At 42.9% G+C, this 13383-nt stretch overlaps 1 protein-coding gene across 4 annotated transcripts in view; it reads left to right on the top strand.

Annotated features, from left to right (window-relative positions):
* Positions 1–13383, top strand: part of ASAH2 (N-acylsphingosine amidohydrolase 2) — a 100435-nt gene that overhangs the window by 80864 nt on the left and 6188 nt on the right. For all 4 annotated transcript variants that reach the window (XM_045439420.1, XM_045439419.1, XM_045439422.1 and 1 more), the window contains exons 17-20: positions 251–346; positions 3450–3545; positions 5603–5749; positions 10913–10972. In XM_045439420.1, the coding sequence (XP_045295376.1) occupies positions 251–346; positions 3450–3545; positions 5603–5749; positions 10913–10972 (399 nt within the window). The remainder of the gene's footprint in view (positions 1–250; positions 347–3449; positions 3546–5602; positions 5750–10912; positions 10973–13383) is intronic.

Here is a 13383-nt window from a genome sequence, read left to right as displayed (position 1 = left end):
TTCAACCAACCAGTGAGATGTTCTTAGATCCGCTGACTTGCCCACAGGTAGTGCAGTTACGGCTCTAACTTTTCCCCAAGGCCTCGTGGGTACTTGCACACGGCCGAACAGTTTTGATCATTAGGAACGAGGTTAAGAGAGTCACCTTACACGAGATTCACATCTACGATTGTAGGTTAAGTATAACTGGGCCGATAGGATACAGTACAGCGAGGAGCAATTTTATCGGGCTCTACCTTTCCCCCACCAGGAATTTGCAACCTATGGGATGCAGAACATGACCGCCGTCATTTCAGGCCTGTGCAACGTGTATACACATTACATTACCACCTTTGAAGAATACCAGGTAAAGTGGAAAAGTTCTCGTCGCTTCAGTGAACTCTACCCTCATCAAGACTGTGGTGGCAAATGCAGGTTTCCTGTCTAGACTTCCTCAAAGGGGTTTTTGAGTGGTGATTTTGTTTTGGGACTGACGAGAGAATGATAAGCCAGAGGTCGTGTTGGGGAGGATTTGTATCTGGGAGTTTGCCCTTTCCAAGTTCAAGTCAGAATTCTGGCCTCACTGACCTCCACTTTTTCTGAAATGAGTTATTTTGTCGGGGGCTTTGGTAATGAGCACGGGTGCTGGCATGTCTCGGGAGTCCACGTGGAGGCATACAATCTACTCCTTGACAAACGTCCAGTGACGCCAGCAGTGAGCTCTGTTGACTCTCCTGAAAGTCCCTGTCTTCTAGGAGATCCTGTTGACTAACGATTCCTAACCGGTACACTGGATGGGAATAATTTCCGTTTATCCAGTTTTGCATTCCTCTGTAACCGTTCACTTAGAATTTCCTTCCATTGTGAGTGTACGTTTCAAACAACGATAACACTAGCAGTACCTCTGACTTCGTCACCGATGGGGGCCACAGACACGTTTTATATCACCTAGAGTTATTGCACATTTGGAAGCATTTCACTCTCGTTGCTATTTTAAAATCACAGCAGTTTGGGGGCGCCTGGGTGGCTCCTTCGGTTGAGCCTCCGACTTCGGCTCAGGTCATGATCTCACAGCTCGTGGGTCCGAGCCCCGCGTCGGGCTCTGTGCTGATGGCTCGGAGCCTGGAGCCGGCTTCCGATTCTGTGTCTCCCTCTCTCTCCGCCCCTCCCCTGCTCGTGTTCTGTCTCTGTCTCAAAAAAAAAAAAAAAAAAAAAAAAAAAATCAGAGAGGAATTTAAATGTTTTGTCTAATAGCCTTGAAAATTCAGAATAATAAATAGATCTATAAACAGTAACGAATGTAAAAATTCCATTTCTGCATTATGAGTCGGAAGGGAGAGAAGAATATGTGAGAAATAAGAAAAAAAAGTTCACTGAAGGAGACACAGAAGCTATATCAATGTATCATTTTTGAGGAGGAAGGAAGAAAGGGAGAACAGGGTGGGGTGGGTAACCCCAGGGAGAGAAAGGCCCAGAAACAGACAGGAACAAGTATACCAAGAGATGAGGAAAGCATGATTTGAGATAGATAACAAGGAGAGCAGCAGAGAGTTCAAGAAAGATGGGGAGGGGCCCCTGGGTGGCTCAGTTGGTTGAGCCTCCGACTTCGGCTCAGGTCATGATCTCACAGCTTGTGAGTTCAAGCCCCGCGTTGGGCTCTGTGCTGACAGCTCAGAGCCTGGAGCCTGCTTCGGATTCTGTGTCTCCTTCTCTCTCTGCCCCTCCCCCAATCACGCTCTGTCTCTGTCTCTCTCAAAAAATAAAAACAAACATTAAAAAAAATTAAAAATAAAATAAAATCACAGTAGTTATTAGACCTTATTACTCAGTCAAGAAACACAAACATTACTCGTTATTCAATGAAGAAGAACAAACATTATGCTATCACAAAAATGGTCTATGAATGTTTGATTCATGTATTTCAGTCTAATTGGTTTTCTTTGTCAACCATGTATTTTATTGTATGCATTTAGAAAACATTTACTCTGAGAGGGGTCCATAGGTCTCAACAGACTGCCAAAGGAGTCCAAAGGCACAAATAAGGTTAGGAACCCCTACTGGCTTCTCTTAGGGGCACGCTCCTACAAGGACTAATATTAATTAATTTATTCACTAGTTCATCCCACAGATATGTGTTGTGACAGATACTGTACTAGCCACTATCTGAGCATAACAATAAGTAACAATCTGCCCCTCCCCTCACGATTACTAGGATTTATGGTCTAGCGAAAGACAGAGAACAGCAGGTAATCACATTTCTGTGAAAGGGATACAACAGGGTGATATGAAAACAGAGAGTGCATTAGTCTATATTGGGCATTTGAGGAATGGAGACTGGCAGATTTTCTGGAAGATGTAACATCTGTGTGAGTTCTTGAGAATGAGTAAGGACTAGTTAGGCAAATAAAATTTAGGGAGGGAGCCGGTATTGGGGAAGCTATGCATGCGAAGGTCCGGGGGGCACTGAGTTGGTACATTTGTGGGGCCATAGTTCGTGGAGGATAGTGAGACAGGGACTAGTTGATGGAGAGGCATGGGTTGATGCAGCATCTTTTATGCTGTGCCCCAGAAAGAAGGCTTTAGAAAACTGAAGTAGAATTAATTGCAAGGGAGGAGTGTTCCGATCAAATTTGTGATCCAGAAAGGTCACTAGGATGGCAGTGTAGAAAGGTCAATTGGAAGATTAAGTGTGGAGGCAGAGAACTGATTGGGAAGTGGTGGTTATGATCCGGGTGAGAGCCAAGGGTTTGGCCACAGTAAAATCAGGAGACCCAGAGGAAAACGAAAGAGTTCAAGAGATGCCAGGTAATGGGAGCTTGGGGATTTACAGGATATAGGATGAGGGAGAGAGAGGAGTCTCTAAGATGTTGGGGGGGGGGGTGGCATTCACTGAAGCTGAAGAATGTCGCAGGGAGAGGGGGTGCATTTGGAGTGATGGGATCCACTTAAGATTTGATAAGTCTGAGGTTCCTGTGGAAAAACCGAAGGCTTGCAGCTCAGCTAAAGGAGAGGAGATGTATCTGGTTCTAGTTTGTAGGTCCATGATGGTTAAATGTCCTTCTTGGGTCAGCATCCTCACTACCCATTTTCTCCAGGAGTTCCTGAGATTCTCATTCTCCCTCATTGTTTTTTTCTCCTGCTATGCTCCTCGAGGGCAAACATTTATATTACAAGTACTTAACATAGACTTAAGCTCAGGAGCCGTTCCCCTCTTTCAGAGTAGATGGGCTGGTCGTCCAAATACCGGAAGCCGAGAGAAGCCACTGCCTTTAACAAGTAGTTGGTGGGAGCCATTTACTTTAGCCGGTATATGGAAATGTCCACCCTCCGTTGTCATGATTAAATCTTGAATGAGGCCAGTTTGAATTATGTGAGATGTCCAGTATCACCCTTCACCAAAGACGTGGGACCTCTGTAAATGGGTCAAGGCATGTAGAACGGTGTACGATTCAGCCCTGCCTCTCCTGCAGGCTCAGCGATACGAGGCAGCTTCTACAATTTATGGACCACATACCCTGTCTGCTTACATCCAGCTCTTCAGAGCCCTTGCTAAGGCCATTGCTACGGTAACCAGAACTCATACGTGTGTGCGTGTGTGTGTGTGTGTGTGTGTGTGTGTGTGTGTCTCAGGGGTGGGGAGATGCGGAGGAAAGCCAAAGAAAACCTTAGCCGCAAATGTTCAGTTTTTTCAAAACCTTCATATTTAAAGAGTTTGTAGTTATGAGGTACCTCTAAGAAATGAAACCGATAGTGAATTCAGATTCACTTAATACATTTTGGTGGTGACAGCTTTGCTCATATGTATTATCTCATGGTATGCTCATGATCATCATGTGAATATGGCGGTATCATTCCCCCCCCCCCCCCCCCCCCCACTTTTCAGATAAGCAAATTGGTTTGGAGATGATAGCTCACCGGGCTTACTCTAACTGTAGCTGGGAGTTGAACCAGTGTTCTTGAATCCCGGTGATGATCCTGCCAATGACATCGTGAGTTGAGTGGGTCATTCCTTCTGAGATGCCCATTTTCCATATTGTAGCATCTCTGAAATCGGGGTGCACCTTCCAGTCAGAGGAATCTTATGGTTAAAATTAGTAGCATGTTTTTACTTTCTGGGTGGTTCAAAAACAATAGTTGCTATAATCAATAGAGGCTTAGATGAAGTGAAATACAGCAGGTACCTTGGAATGTGCATTCGCACGCATCTACCTAGAGTAAGTACATCTAAACAAGTTTCCTTGAAAGAACTCCACTTATGGACATCTTCTTCTGGGATGCAGTTATTAATGAAACTGACTCTGGTATCAGAAGATTACTCAACAAGCAGGATAAAGGGCATAAAATAATAAACAGATCTTTATATAATACCCCAGAAGCCCCAGTGAAGGCTGAGAAAGAATTGGGGCATAGCACAGACTATAAAGCCTTTTCAAAGGAAGAGCTTGGTCATATCAAGTTGAAACAATGAAACACCTGTTTCTGTGGGTCCAAAAGTTGGATATTGGCAATGCCATTTGCTTCCTCTAATCGCCGACTGTGTGAAGTTTCAGTAGGAGGTATTTACGTAGGGTCTATTTTAATTACCCCGTTATTGTATTATCATAACACTCCTTCAGCTTCAGCTCTGGTACTTTTTTTTTCAAAGTAGAACTGCTTTGATTTTCATCATAAAGGCTGTAACTAGTTATAGAATATTCAGATGATACAGCAAAGTAGGAACCCATAACCCACCCTGAGAGATGGCCTCTGTTTTCAGAGTTGTAACTTTCATTTACAACTATACGTCTACTGTTCCTCCCATAGAAATAGAATCTTCAAGTTTTATAGTGATACTTAGGAAGAAAGTGTGGTTCATTTTGTAGACATTTGTGTCACAGTTGATGTTATGCATCTGTATCTAAGATTAGCTATGCGATCTTGAAAAAGAATAGTGAGTATCTCCAAGCTGATTTTCCCACTTGCAAAATGGGAATGCCAACCGATATTATGGCCATTGAAAAAGATTAAATATATAAAGTGAGGATTAGAGTACATTATGAAGGACTACTTAAAATTTGAGATCAGCGTTGCGATGGCACTATTAAAGGTGACAAATGTGGAAAACATAGGTTAAACCAGTCACGATATATGCAGATCTTAACTTTTAACTTAAAAGAGTGTTGATTGTATTTTTTAATTAGCACAGAGAAGGGTCTAGGGAAAAAAAGAAAACTTGGTACTGACTCTGGATAAGAGAGGTACAACACTTTTTAAAAGTAAAAGAGCTTATCGTGTGTCCGGCCCTGTCCAAAGTCACACGATTAAGGAATGGCGGTCCCAGGATCTAACCCTGAGTAGTGCTTACACTCAGATAGCTGAACTATACTGTCTTGGGCAGGGGGGCGGGGTGAAAGTGTTGCCTATGACCCAAATTTTCCTCTGGCGACCAAAGTTTACATTCTGGATGTCTAGACTCACGTCTTAGCAAGGTTCCCCCGCATCTTGTTAAAGCCGTTAGCTCTCAGAGCGAGGATGTGTGTGGGGGCATTTCCTTTAATGAAGGCATTTCTGGGAGGTGGGAGCCTGGGGGAAGGGGCTTTCACTCTACATTGTGTGCTCCTTAAGCAAATGCTCTCTGTTCTAGGACGCGGTAGCCAACCTGAGCAGAGGTCCAGAGCCTCCATATTTCAAACAACTGATAGCCTCATTAATTCCCAATATTGTGGATAGAGCACCACTAGGCAGAAATTTTGGGGATGTTCTGCAGCCCGCGAAACCTACATACAGAGTGGTAAGGCTCACCAGGAGATCCAGAAGCCTGCGTCTGGGGATGGGGGAAAGATATTGTCTAATGTCACCAATTGCCTCTAATCATGATGCAGACCAGCTGTTAGCAATGATTTTGAAAATTGTTCTTTTTTTTTTTTTAATTTTTTTTTTCAACGTTTATTTATTTTTGGGACAGAGAGAGAGACAGAGCATGAACGGGGGAGGGGCAGAGAGAGAGGGAGACACAGAATCGGAAACAGGCTCCAGGCTCTGAGCCATCAGCCCAGAGCCCGACGTGGGGCTCGAACTCACGGACCGCGAGATCGTGACCTGGCTGAAGTCGGACGCTTAACCGACTGCGCCACCCAGGCGCCCCTGAAAATTGTTCTTAACTCTGCAGGGCCTCTGCAAACATCAGAATGGGGAAATATTTATTTTTCAGGCGGTCATCATGTAAAATCAAATTTCTAAAATCCAAATTATTCTCTTCTTAATTTTTTTCTTTTCCATTTTCTTAAATGGATGAAGAAAATTCATTTTATTAATGGATGGTCATGGAACCATTTGTTGGAACTAAGAAAAGTCTCTAAAGTCAAGGACAGGAAGAGCGTGTAGAAATGAAGCAGGGCGATGCCACTATTTTACATTGATCTTGTATCCTGCAACTTTGCTAAATCATTTATCTGTTCCAGTAGATTTTGGGCGGGGGATGTGGATTCCTTACACATTTCTACGTATGTATCATGTCATCTGTGAATAAAAACAGGCTTCCTTATTCTTTTTTGGATTTCTTTTCTGGATGCCTTTAATTTTTTTTCCTTATTGCACTGGCTGGAATCTCCAATACGATGTTGAATAGAAGTTGTAAGACTGGGCATCCTTGTCTTGTTTCTAATTTTAGGAGGAAGAGTAGTCATTAAGTATGACGTGTTCTTTATGATTTTTGTCGATGCCTTTTATCAACTTGAGAAAGTTCCCTTGTAGGCCAATCTTTTTCTCTTTTCTTTTCTCTTCTTTCTTCCTTTCTTTCTTTGTTTCTTTCTTTCTTTCTCTCTAAGAATAGAGGTTGGGTTTGTTTCAAATGCTTTTCTATGTCTTCTGAAGTGACCATGAGGGATTTCGTCTCTTATTCTATTCATATAGTGTATCACATTTGTTGATTTTCAGATATTAAATAAATACCCTTTAGTAATGGTGTATAATCCTTTCTATATGCTGTTTCATTGGGTTAGTTAATATTTTGCTGAAGTTTTATACTCACGTCCATGAGGACTTTTGCTGTCTTTTCACATGTTGTCTTAGTTGCCTTTTGTGTTAGGGAAACACTAGTCTCAAAGAATGAGTTAGCAAGGGTTTCCTCCTGCAGTTTCTGAAAGTGCTTAGAACATATTGGTATTATTTCTTCTTTAAATATTCTATCAGATTTTTCAGCAGAGCCACATGGACCTTGGCTTCTCTTTATGGCAAAATTTTTATTTACTAATTCAGTTTCCTTACTCCTTATAAGCCTAACCAGATTTTCTATTTTTTCTTGAGTCAATTATGTATCTTTCTCAGCATTTAATTTGTCTTGAGGAATCTGTATCTTCCTAGGAGTTTGGATCTTCCTAGGAATTTGCCCGTTTCATGTAAGTTGTCTACTTTGTTGAGATAAAGTTCATAATAGGTTCTCACAATCCTTTTAATTTCTGTAGGGCCAACAAAAATGTCCTTTCTTTCTTCCTGATTTTGATAATATCTGTCTTCAAAGCGCTAGCTTTTAGCTTCATTGATTTTATCTTTTTTTTTTTTTTTTTTTTTCTGTTTCTATTTCACAGATTTTTGCTCTGGTGTTCTGTATTCTTCCTTCTGATGGCTTTGATTGTATTTTGCTCTTCTCATTTTTTAAGGTTGGAAGCTCTTCTTATGTTTGAGTGTACCTTTTTTTTTTTTTAATTCCTCTGTTGATTTTTAAAAATGATAGATATTTTTAATTACTTTTCTAGCCGTTTTCGAGACTCAAGAAGTCTCTCCTCTCCACACTCTACACTCGGTAGTTGTGACAGCAGGCATATAGAGGTTCTCCCCACGCCAAGCAATTCTTTAGTCCTCTGCAGACACCCTGTTGGTGTCCTACAATTGAATTCACTTCTGACACTGTCTGCTGGGGGTTGGCACATACGCCACAGGTTGAGGGCTCAGTCCCACAGACCGGACCCCCCAGCCCCTCACGCTTCAGATACCAACGGTGAATCTAAGTTGTCACATCTGCTTCTGAACCATTGGCTATGAACTGGAGATCCCCATGAGCCCCATCTCGGGTTAAGTAACTTGCTAGAACAGGCTTAGAGAACTCAGGAAAACGGTTTACTTGCTAGGTTATACACAGATACGACTCAGGAACAGCCTGAGGGCAGAGACGCAGAGAGGGCAAGGGGTAGGGGAGGGAATGTCAAGCTTCCATGACCTCTCCAGGAAGGGCCCCCTACCAGCTTCTCCAAGCATTCACCAACCTAGAAGCTCTGGTGAACCCTAGACTTGAGGGACTTTTATGCTGATTAAATCATCAGCTGTTGATGATGAACCCAACTCCCAGCCCCTTTCCAGTCCCTGGAGATCAGGGCGTAGGACTTGATCCTTTCAACCGTCTAATCACCTGGTTGATTACCTGGCACCAGCCCTCACCTTGAGGCTATCGGGAAACCCACACCAAAGGCCATGTCACTAAGGTGCAATCAGACCCATCCTTCCGGGATTCTAAGGCTGGAAATGTGCCAGGAAATGGGGGCAGGAAGGGAGGCTTAACTGACTGAGCCCCCCCGCCCCTAGAATATTTTGAATTGAGCCCACGTATTTACCCTTGGGGTGCTGCTTACTGTTTCTGAGGAATTTGAGTTATTGTTACCATCTAGCATCATTTCCTTTCAGCATGAAGGACTTCCACTGGTATTTCTCCAAGGGCAGGTCTGTAACAACACAATCTCTCAGGCTTCATTGATCTGGAAGGGCTGTATTTTCCCTTTATCTCTGAAGAACATTTCGCTGTGTTCTTGGTTGCCAAATGTTCTTCTTTCATCGCTTTGAATGTGTCACACGGTTGCCCTGTTCTTTGCTCTCTAATGAGAAGTCAATTGCTAATCCTGGGGTGTGCCTGTAAGTAATGCATTATATTTCCCTTAACTGCTTTCAAGATTTTCTTTTCTCTTCTTTTTTTGTCTCTGACTGCCACCCGTGTGCTACAATGTATCTAAGTATGAAACACTTCGGGATTATCCTACTTGGGATGTGTTGAGTTCCCTGGCTCCTCAAGGTAACGTTTATCAAGTTTGGGAAGATTTCATCCATTATTTCTTCAAAAAGAGTTTTGTTTTTCTCTTTCCTCTAATTCGGGGTCTTCTGTTTTGTGAATGTCAGCATACCTGAGGTCCCATGTGTTTTTGGGTTTTTTTGGTTTTTTTTGAGGCTTTATCAATTATTCTTCACTTTTCTCTGTCCATTCTTCTGATAAAATAATTTGTAATTGATAAATGCTAGTTCATTTATCCTCTCTTCTGTCATCTCGTATTTGCTATTAAGCCCTTACTGAGGAATTTCTCACATCAGTTGTGATTTTTGGTTCCAAAACATCTGATTGGATGCTTAATCCATCTTTAAAGTTACTTCTCCTAGGGTGCCTGGGTGGCTCAGTTGGTTGAGCATCTGCCTCTTGATTTCAGCTCAGGTCGTGATCTCATGGTTCATGAGTTCAAACCCCACATAGGGCTCTGTGCTGATAGTGCGGAGCCTACTTGGGATTCTCTCTCTCTCTCTCTCTCTCTCTCTGCCCCTCCCCCCATTCTCTCTCTCTCAAAATAAACAAGTAAACATTTTTTTAATTAAAAAAAATAAAATAAATAAAATTACTTTTCTTCACTGAGGTTCTCTAGGTCATTATCATCATAAGAGTTTCTTCAGTTCTTTACACATAATTTCTATTACTTCACAGAACATCCTTATACCAGCTGCTTTGAAGTTTGTGTCTGGTTTAACGACAATGTCTGGGGGCACAGAAAGTCAGTTTTGATTGCTGCTTTTTCCTCTTAATATGAGCCATATTTTCATATACGCACATCTCATCATTTTTTGTTGTTGAATCCTGGATGTGTTTTGCTATATTGTAGCAATTCTGGATTCTGGCCTCACCTCTCCACCCCCGGCCTCGTTGTTTTTGTTTGTTTGTTTGCTCATCGAAAACTTGACTAAATTAGTGAGCTCTGTCTCTCTTAAGTGTGGCTCTCAAGGTGTCGCCCCGTAGTTACCTCACTTAGTGTTCAGCCCAATATCGATCAGAGTTTGTGCTTGGATGCTTCAGGGAATAAGAATTTCAGTCCCTGGGACACAGTCTTCTCTTGGCTTCAGGTGGTTGTCTTACAGAGTTGGGAGGAACTTCCCACACCTCTCCAGGGTTCTCTCTCCCTGTGGCTCTCCTCTGTCCGGTGCCCTCTTCTCTCTGTCACTCTACCTTGTCAACGCAAGACTCCCTGGCCTTCGTGGACTCCACAAGGCTGCCTTACTTTGCCTGAGCTCTGCCTCTTTGTGCTGTGAATGGCACGCTCTCAAGGCGTTAAGTTGATCACTGTGTCTGTTTTCCATCACTCTAGGATCACTCTTTCCATTGCTTGTTTTCCTTGCCCTGCAACCATTGTATAATACACACCTGTCCAGCTCTTCTGGTTGTTTCCAGTGCGGGGGATGGGGCGGGGGGGGGAGGGGGAGACGCACACCCTGTCATTCTGCCTCGTATCTCGTTCATGCCAATGTAAGCACAAGTCACTCGTGGGAAGTTTTGATCGCTCTTATGTAAGTCAGTCCATTTCCTATATGTGTGTTGGAGGGAAGTGTGAGAAAATAGCAAAGGCTGAAGAAGCCGCTTTAATGCGCTGTCGCTGACGTGAACCATAGCTCTCTGTTTTCATCTACACCTGAATATGCTAAAGGCAAATTCACTGGCGAAAAATTGTAGAGCAATCTACTGGCCCCAAATTCCTGTGTCCACTCTTGCAAGGGCATGTTCTCTGATATTCTGAGAAGATAACTCACTTGGTTAAATAGAATAAAATCTGTTCAGGTGCCCAGCATCCTAGAACATTTCATAAATCATGGGCTAAACCTGAGCCCAGCAAAGAATGCTTTTATTAAAACTCATAAAATGAGTTTTTATTTTCAGGGAGAAGTTGCCGAAGTGATATTTGTAGGCGCTAACCCAAAGAATTCAGCAGAAAACCAGGTAAGCATCAATGATTCTTTTTATAGATTTCAACCCACTTTTCAGTCTTTGTTTGAAAATCCTTCTAGAGGTTAACAACATAATGACAAAATATTCCTACTTGATTTTCATCTTATTTTTTTAAATTTTTTAAAAGTGTATTTATTTTTGAGAGAGGAACAGAGAGAAAGAGAGAGACAGGCAGAGAGAGAGGGAGACACAGAGGCTCTGAGCTGTCAGCACAGAGCCCCATGCAGGGCTCAACCCCACAAACCATGAGACTGTGACCAGAGCCGAAGTCTGATGCTTAACTGAGTCACCCAGGGGCCCCTCATCTTATTTTTTTAAGTGTGGGAAATTTTTCAGTAGGAACAGTAATGTAGAATTAAGTCTGGGAGGGGCGCCTGGGTGGCGCAGTCGGTTAAGCGTCCGACTTCAGCCAGGTCACGATCTCGCGGTCCGTGAGTTCGAGCCCCGCGTCAGGCTCTGGGCTGATGGCTCAGAGCCTGGAGCCTGCTTCGGATTCTGTGTCCCCCTCTCTCTCTGCCCCTCCCCCGTTCATGCTCTGTCTCTCTCTGTCCCAAAAATAAATAAACGTTGAAAAAAAAAATAAAAAAAAAAAAAAAGAATTAAGTCTGGGAAAAAAAGCACACGGGAAACATTTAACTGGCTCTGCTTAGGCTCACATGTTGCACCATACAGAAAGAACTGCACTATCTCTTGAGAAGATATAAATTTGAGTACAATCCCATTTATGTATTCCAATTTAGAAACCCTACTGAATTTGGGAAAATAATCAAAGTGCCAAGGATGAAGTGTATCTTTGGTTGCTTCCTACCCCTGTTTTGGCCCCTCTCCTCCAGGATCCTGGCCTCTGGTCCTACCTGTACTGTTGTGGAGGGGGTGCCCTCCTGGCTTGGAGCCCTTTATCTTGCATTTGCCATTTCCCTACTCTTTACTACTGGCGCTAATTGGATGTTTATTTCTTTACCTCGAAAAATGACACAGGAAATACATGTTCAATGTAAAAATAGGCAATATAGAAGGTTTTTAAAGCAGAATAGGAGGGGCACCTGGGTGGCTCATTGAGTTAAGCGTCCGACTTCGGCTCAGGTCATGATCTCACGGTTTGTGGGTTCGAGCCCAACATCAGGCTCTGTGCTGACCGCTCGGAGCCTGGAGCCTGCTTTGAATTTTGTGTGTCCGTCTCTCTCTGCCCCACCCCTGCTCGTGTTCTGTCTCTGTCTCAAAAATAACATAAAAACATTAAAAAAAAATAGAGTTCGAAAGTACCTGTCTTTCCATAAACGTTTTTAGAGGTAATAATTGTTCATAGTTTGTTACATATCAGTTCATACTTTACTGTTTTTATATCCACATAGAAGACACATGACAAAGTGCACATATGTAATATGGCTATTAATAAAATGAATTCATTTTACTCCTCTGTAACTCCTTTAGAATGTTCTCGTAACTACCCAAGCAATAGCTAGATATGTTCTAGTTGTAGCAATTCAAACAACAAAGAAAACTGTAGAAGGAAAGGAGTAAGTATACAAAAATGATTTCGAGGTCAGACTTTTTTTTATTGTGGTCGAGGGTACATTTATTCCGTCCGTGAGCCATTCTTCCCAGGGACCATTGTTACTTACAACCCCAAACGCCTTTTCTCCCAATCCGCCTTCCATTTCCGTTCGCTGAAACCTCATTATTGCTGTGATAATAATTGTGGCAAGAGGACATTGGCAAATACGCCATTAGGGGAAAATGTTCTCCTGCTTGGAAAGTCAACACGCACCTGTTTGCAATAATGTCTCTAGGCAAACCCTGTCATAATATTTGCATGTTTATAGCATTGTTTTCGGGAGATCTCAAAGTGTGATAGCAAAACTGTGGGATTAATTGTCATTTGATATCCTTAGGGCGGAGAAAGACTGATCATCACTATTGCCATGGAGAAGCAGGAGACCAAAATGCTTAGAGCACTGTAACGAGAAAATAATTAATTCCTTAAAAAATTTTTTTTGTAATGTTTATTTATTTTTGAGAGAGAGAGACAGAGCACAAGCAAGGGAGGGACAGAGAGAGAGGGAGACACAGAATCTGAAGCGGCCTCCAGGCTCTGAGCTGTCAGCACAGAGTCCGACACGGGGCTCGAACCCACAGACCGTGAGATCATGACCTGAGCCAAAGTCGAATGCTTAACTGACTGAGCCACCCAGGCTCCCCTAGAATTAATTTCTTTTTTTTTTTTTTTTAATTTTTTTTTTCAACGTTTATTTATTTTTGGGACAGAGAGAGACAGAGCATGAACGGGGGAGGGGCAGAGAGAGAGGGAGACACAGAATCGGAAACAGGCTCCAGGCTCTGAGCCATCAGCCCAGAGCCCGACGCGGGGCTCGAACTCACGGACCGCGAGATCGTGACCTGGC

The sequence above is a fragment of the Leopardus geoffroyi genome, chromosome D2, assembly GCF_018350155.1.
Source record: "Leopardus geoffroyi isolate Oge1 chromosome D2, O.geoffroyi_Oge1_pat1.0, whole genome shotgun sequence".
NCBI lineage: Eukaryota > Metazoa > Chordata > Mammalia > Carnivora > Felidae > Leopardus > Leopardus geoffroyi.
Note: the sequence above shows the minus strand (reverse complement) of the source record. Positions and strands in the feature narration are given on the sequence as shown.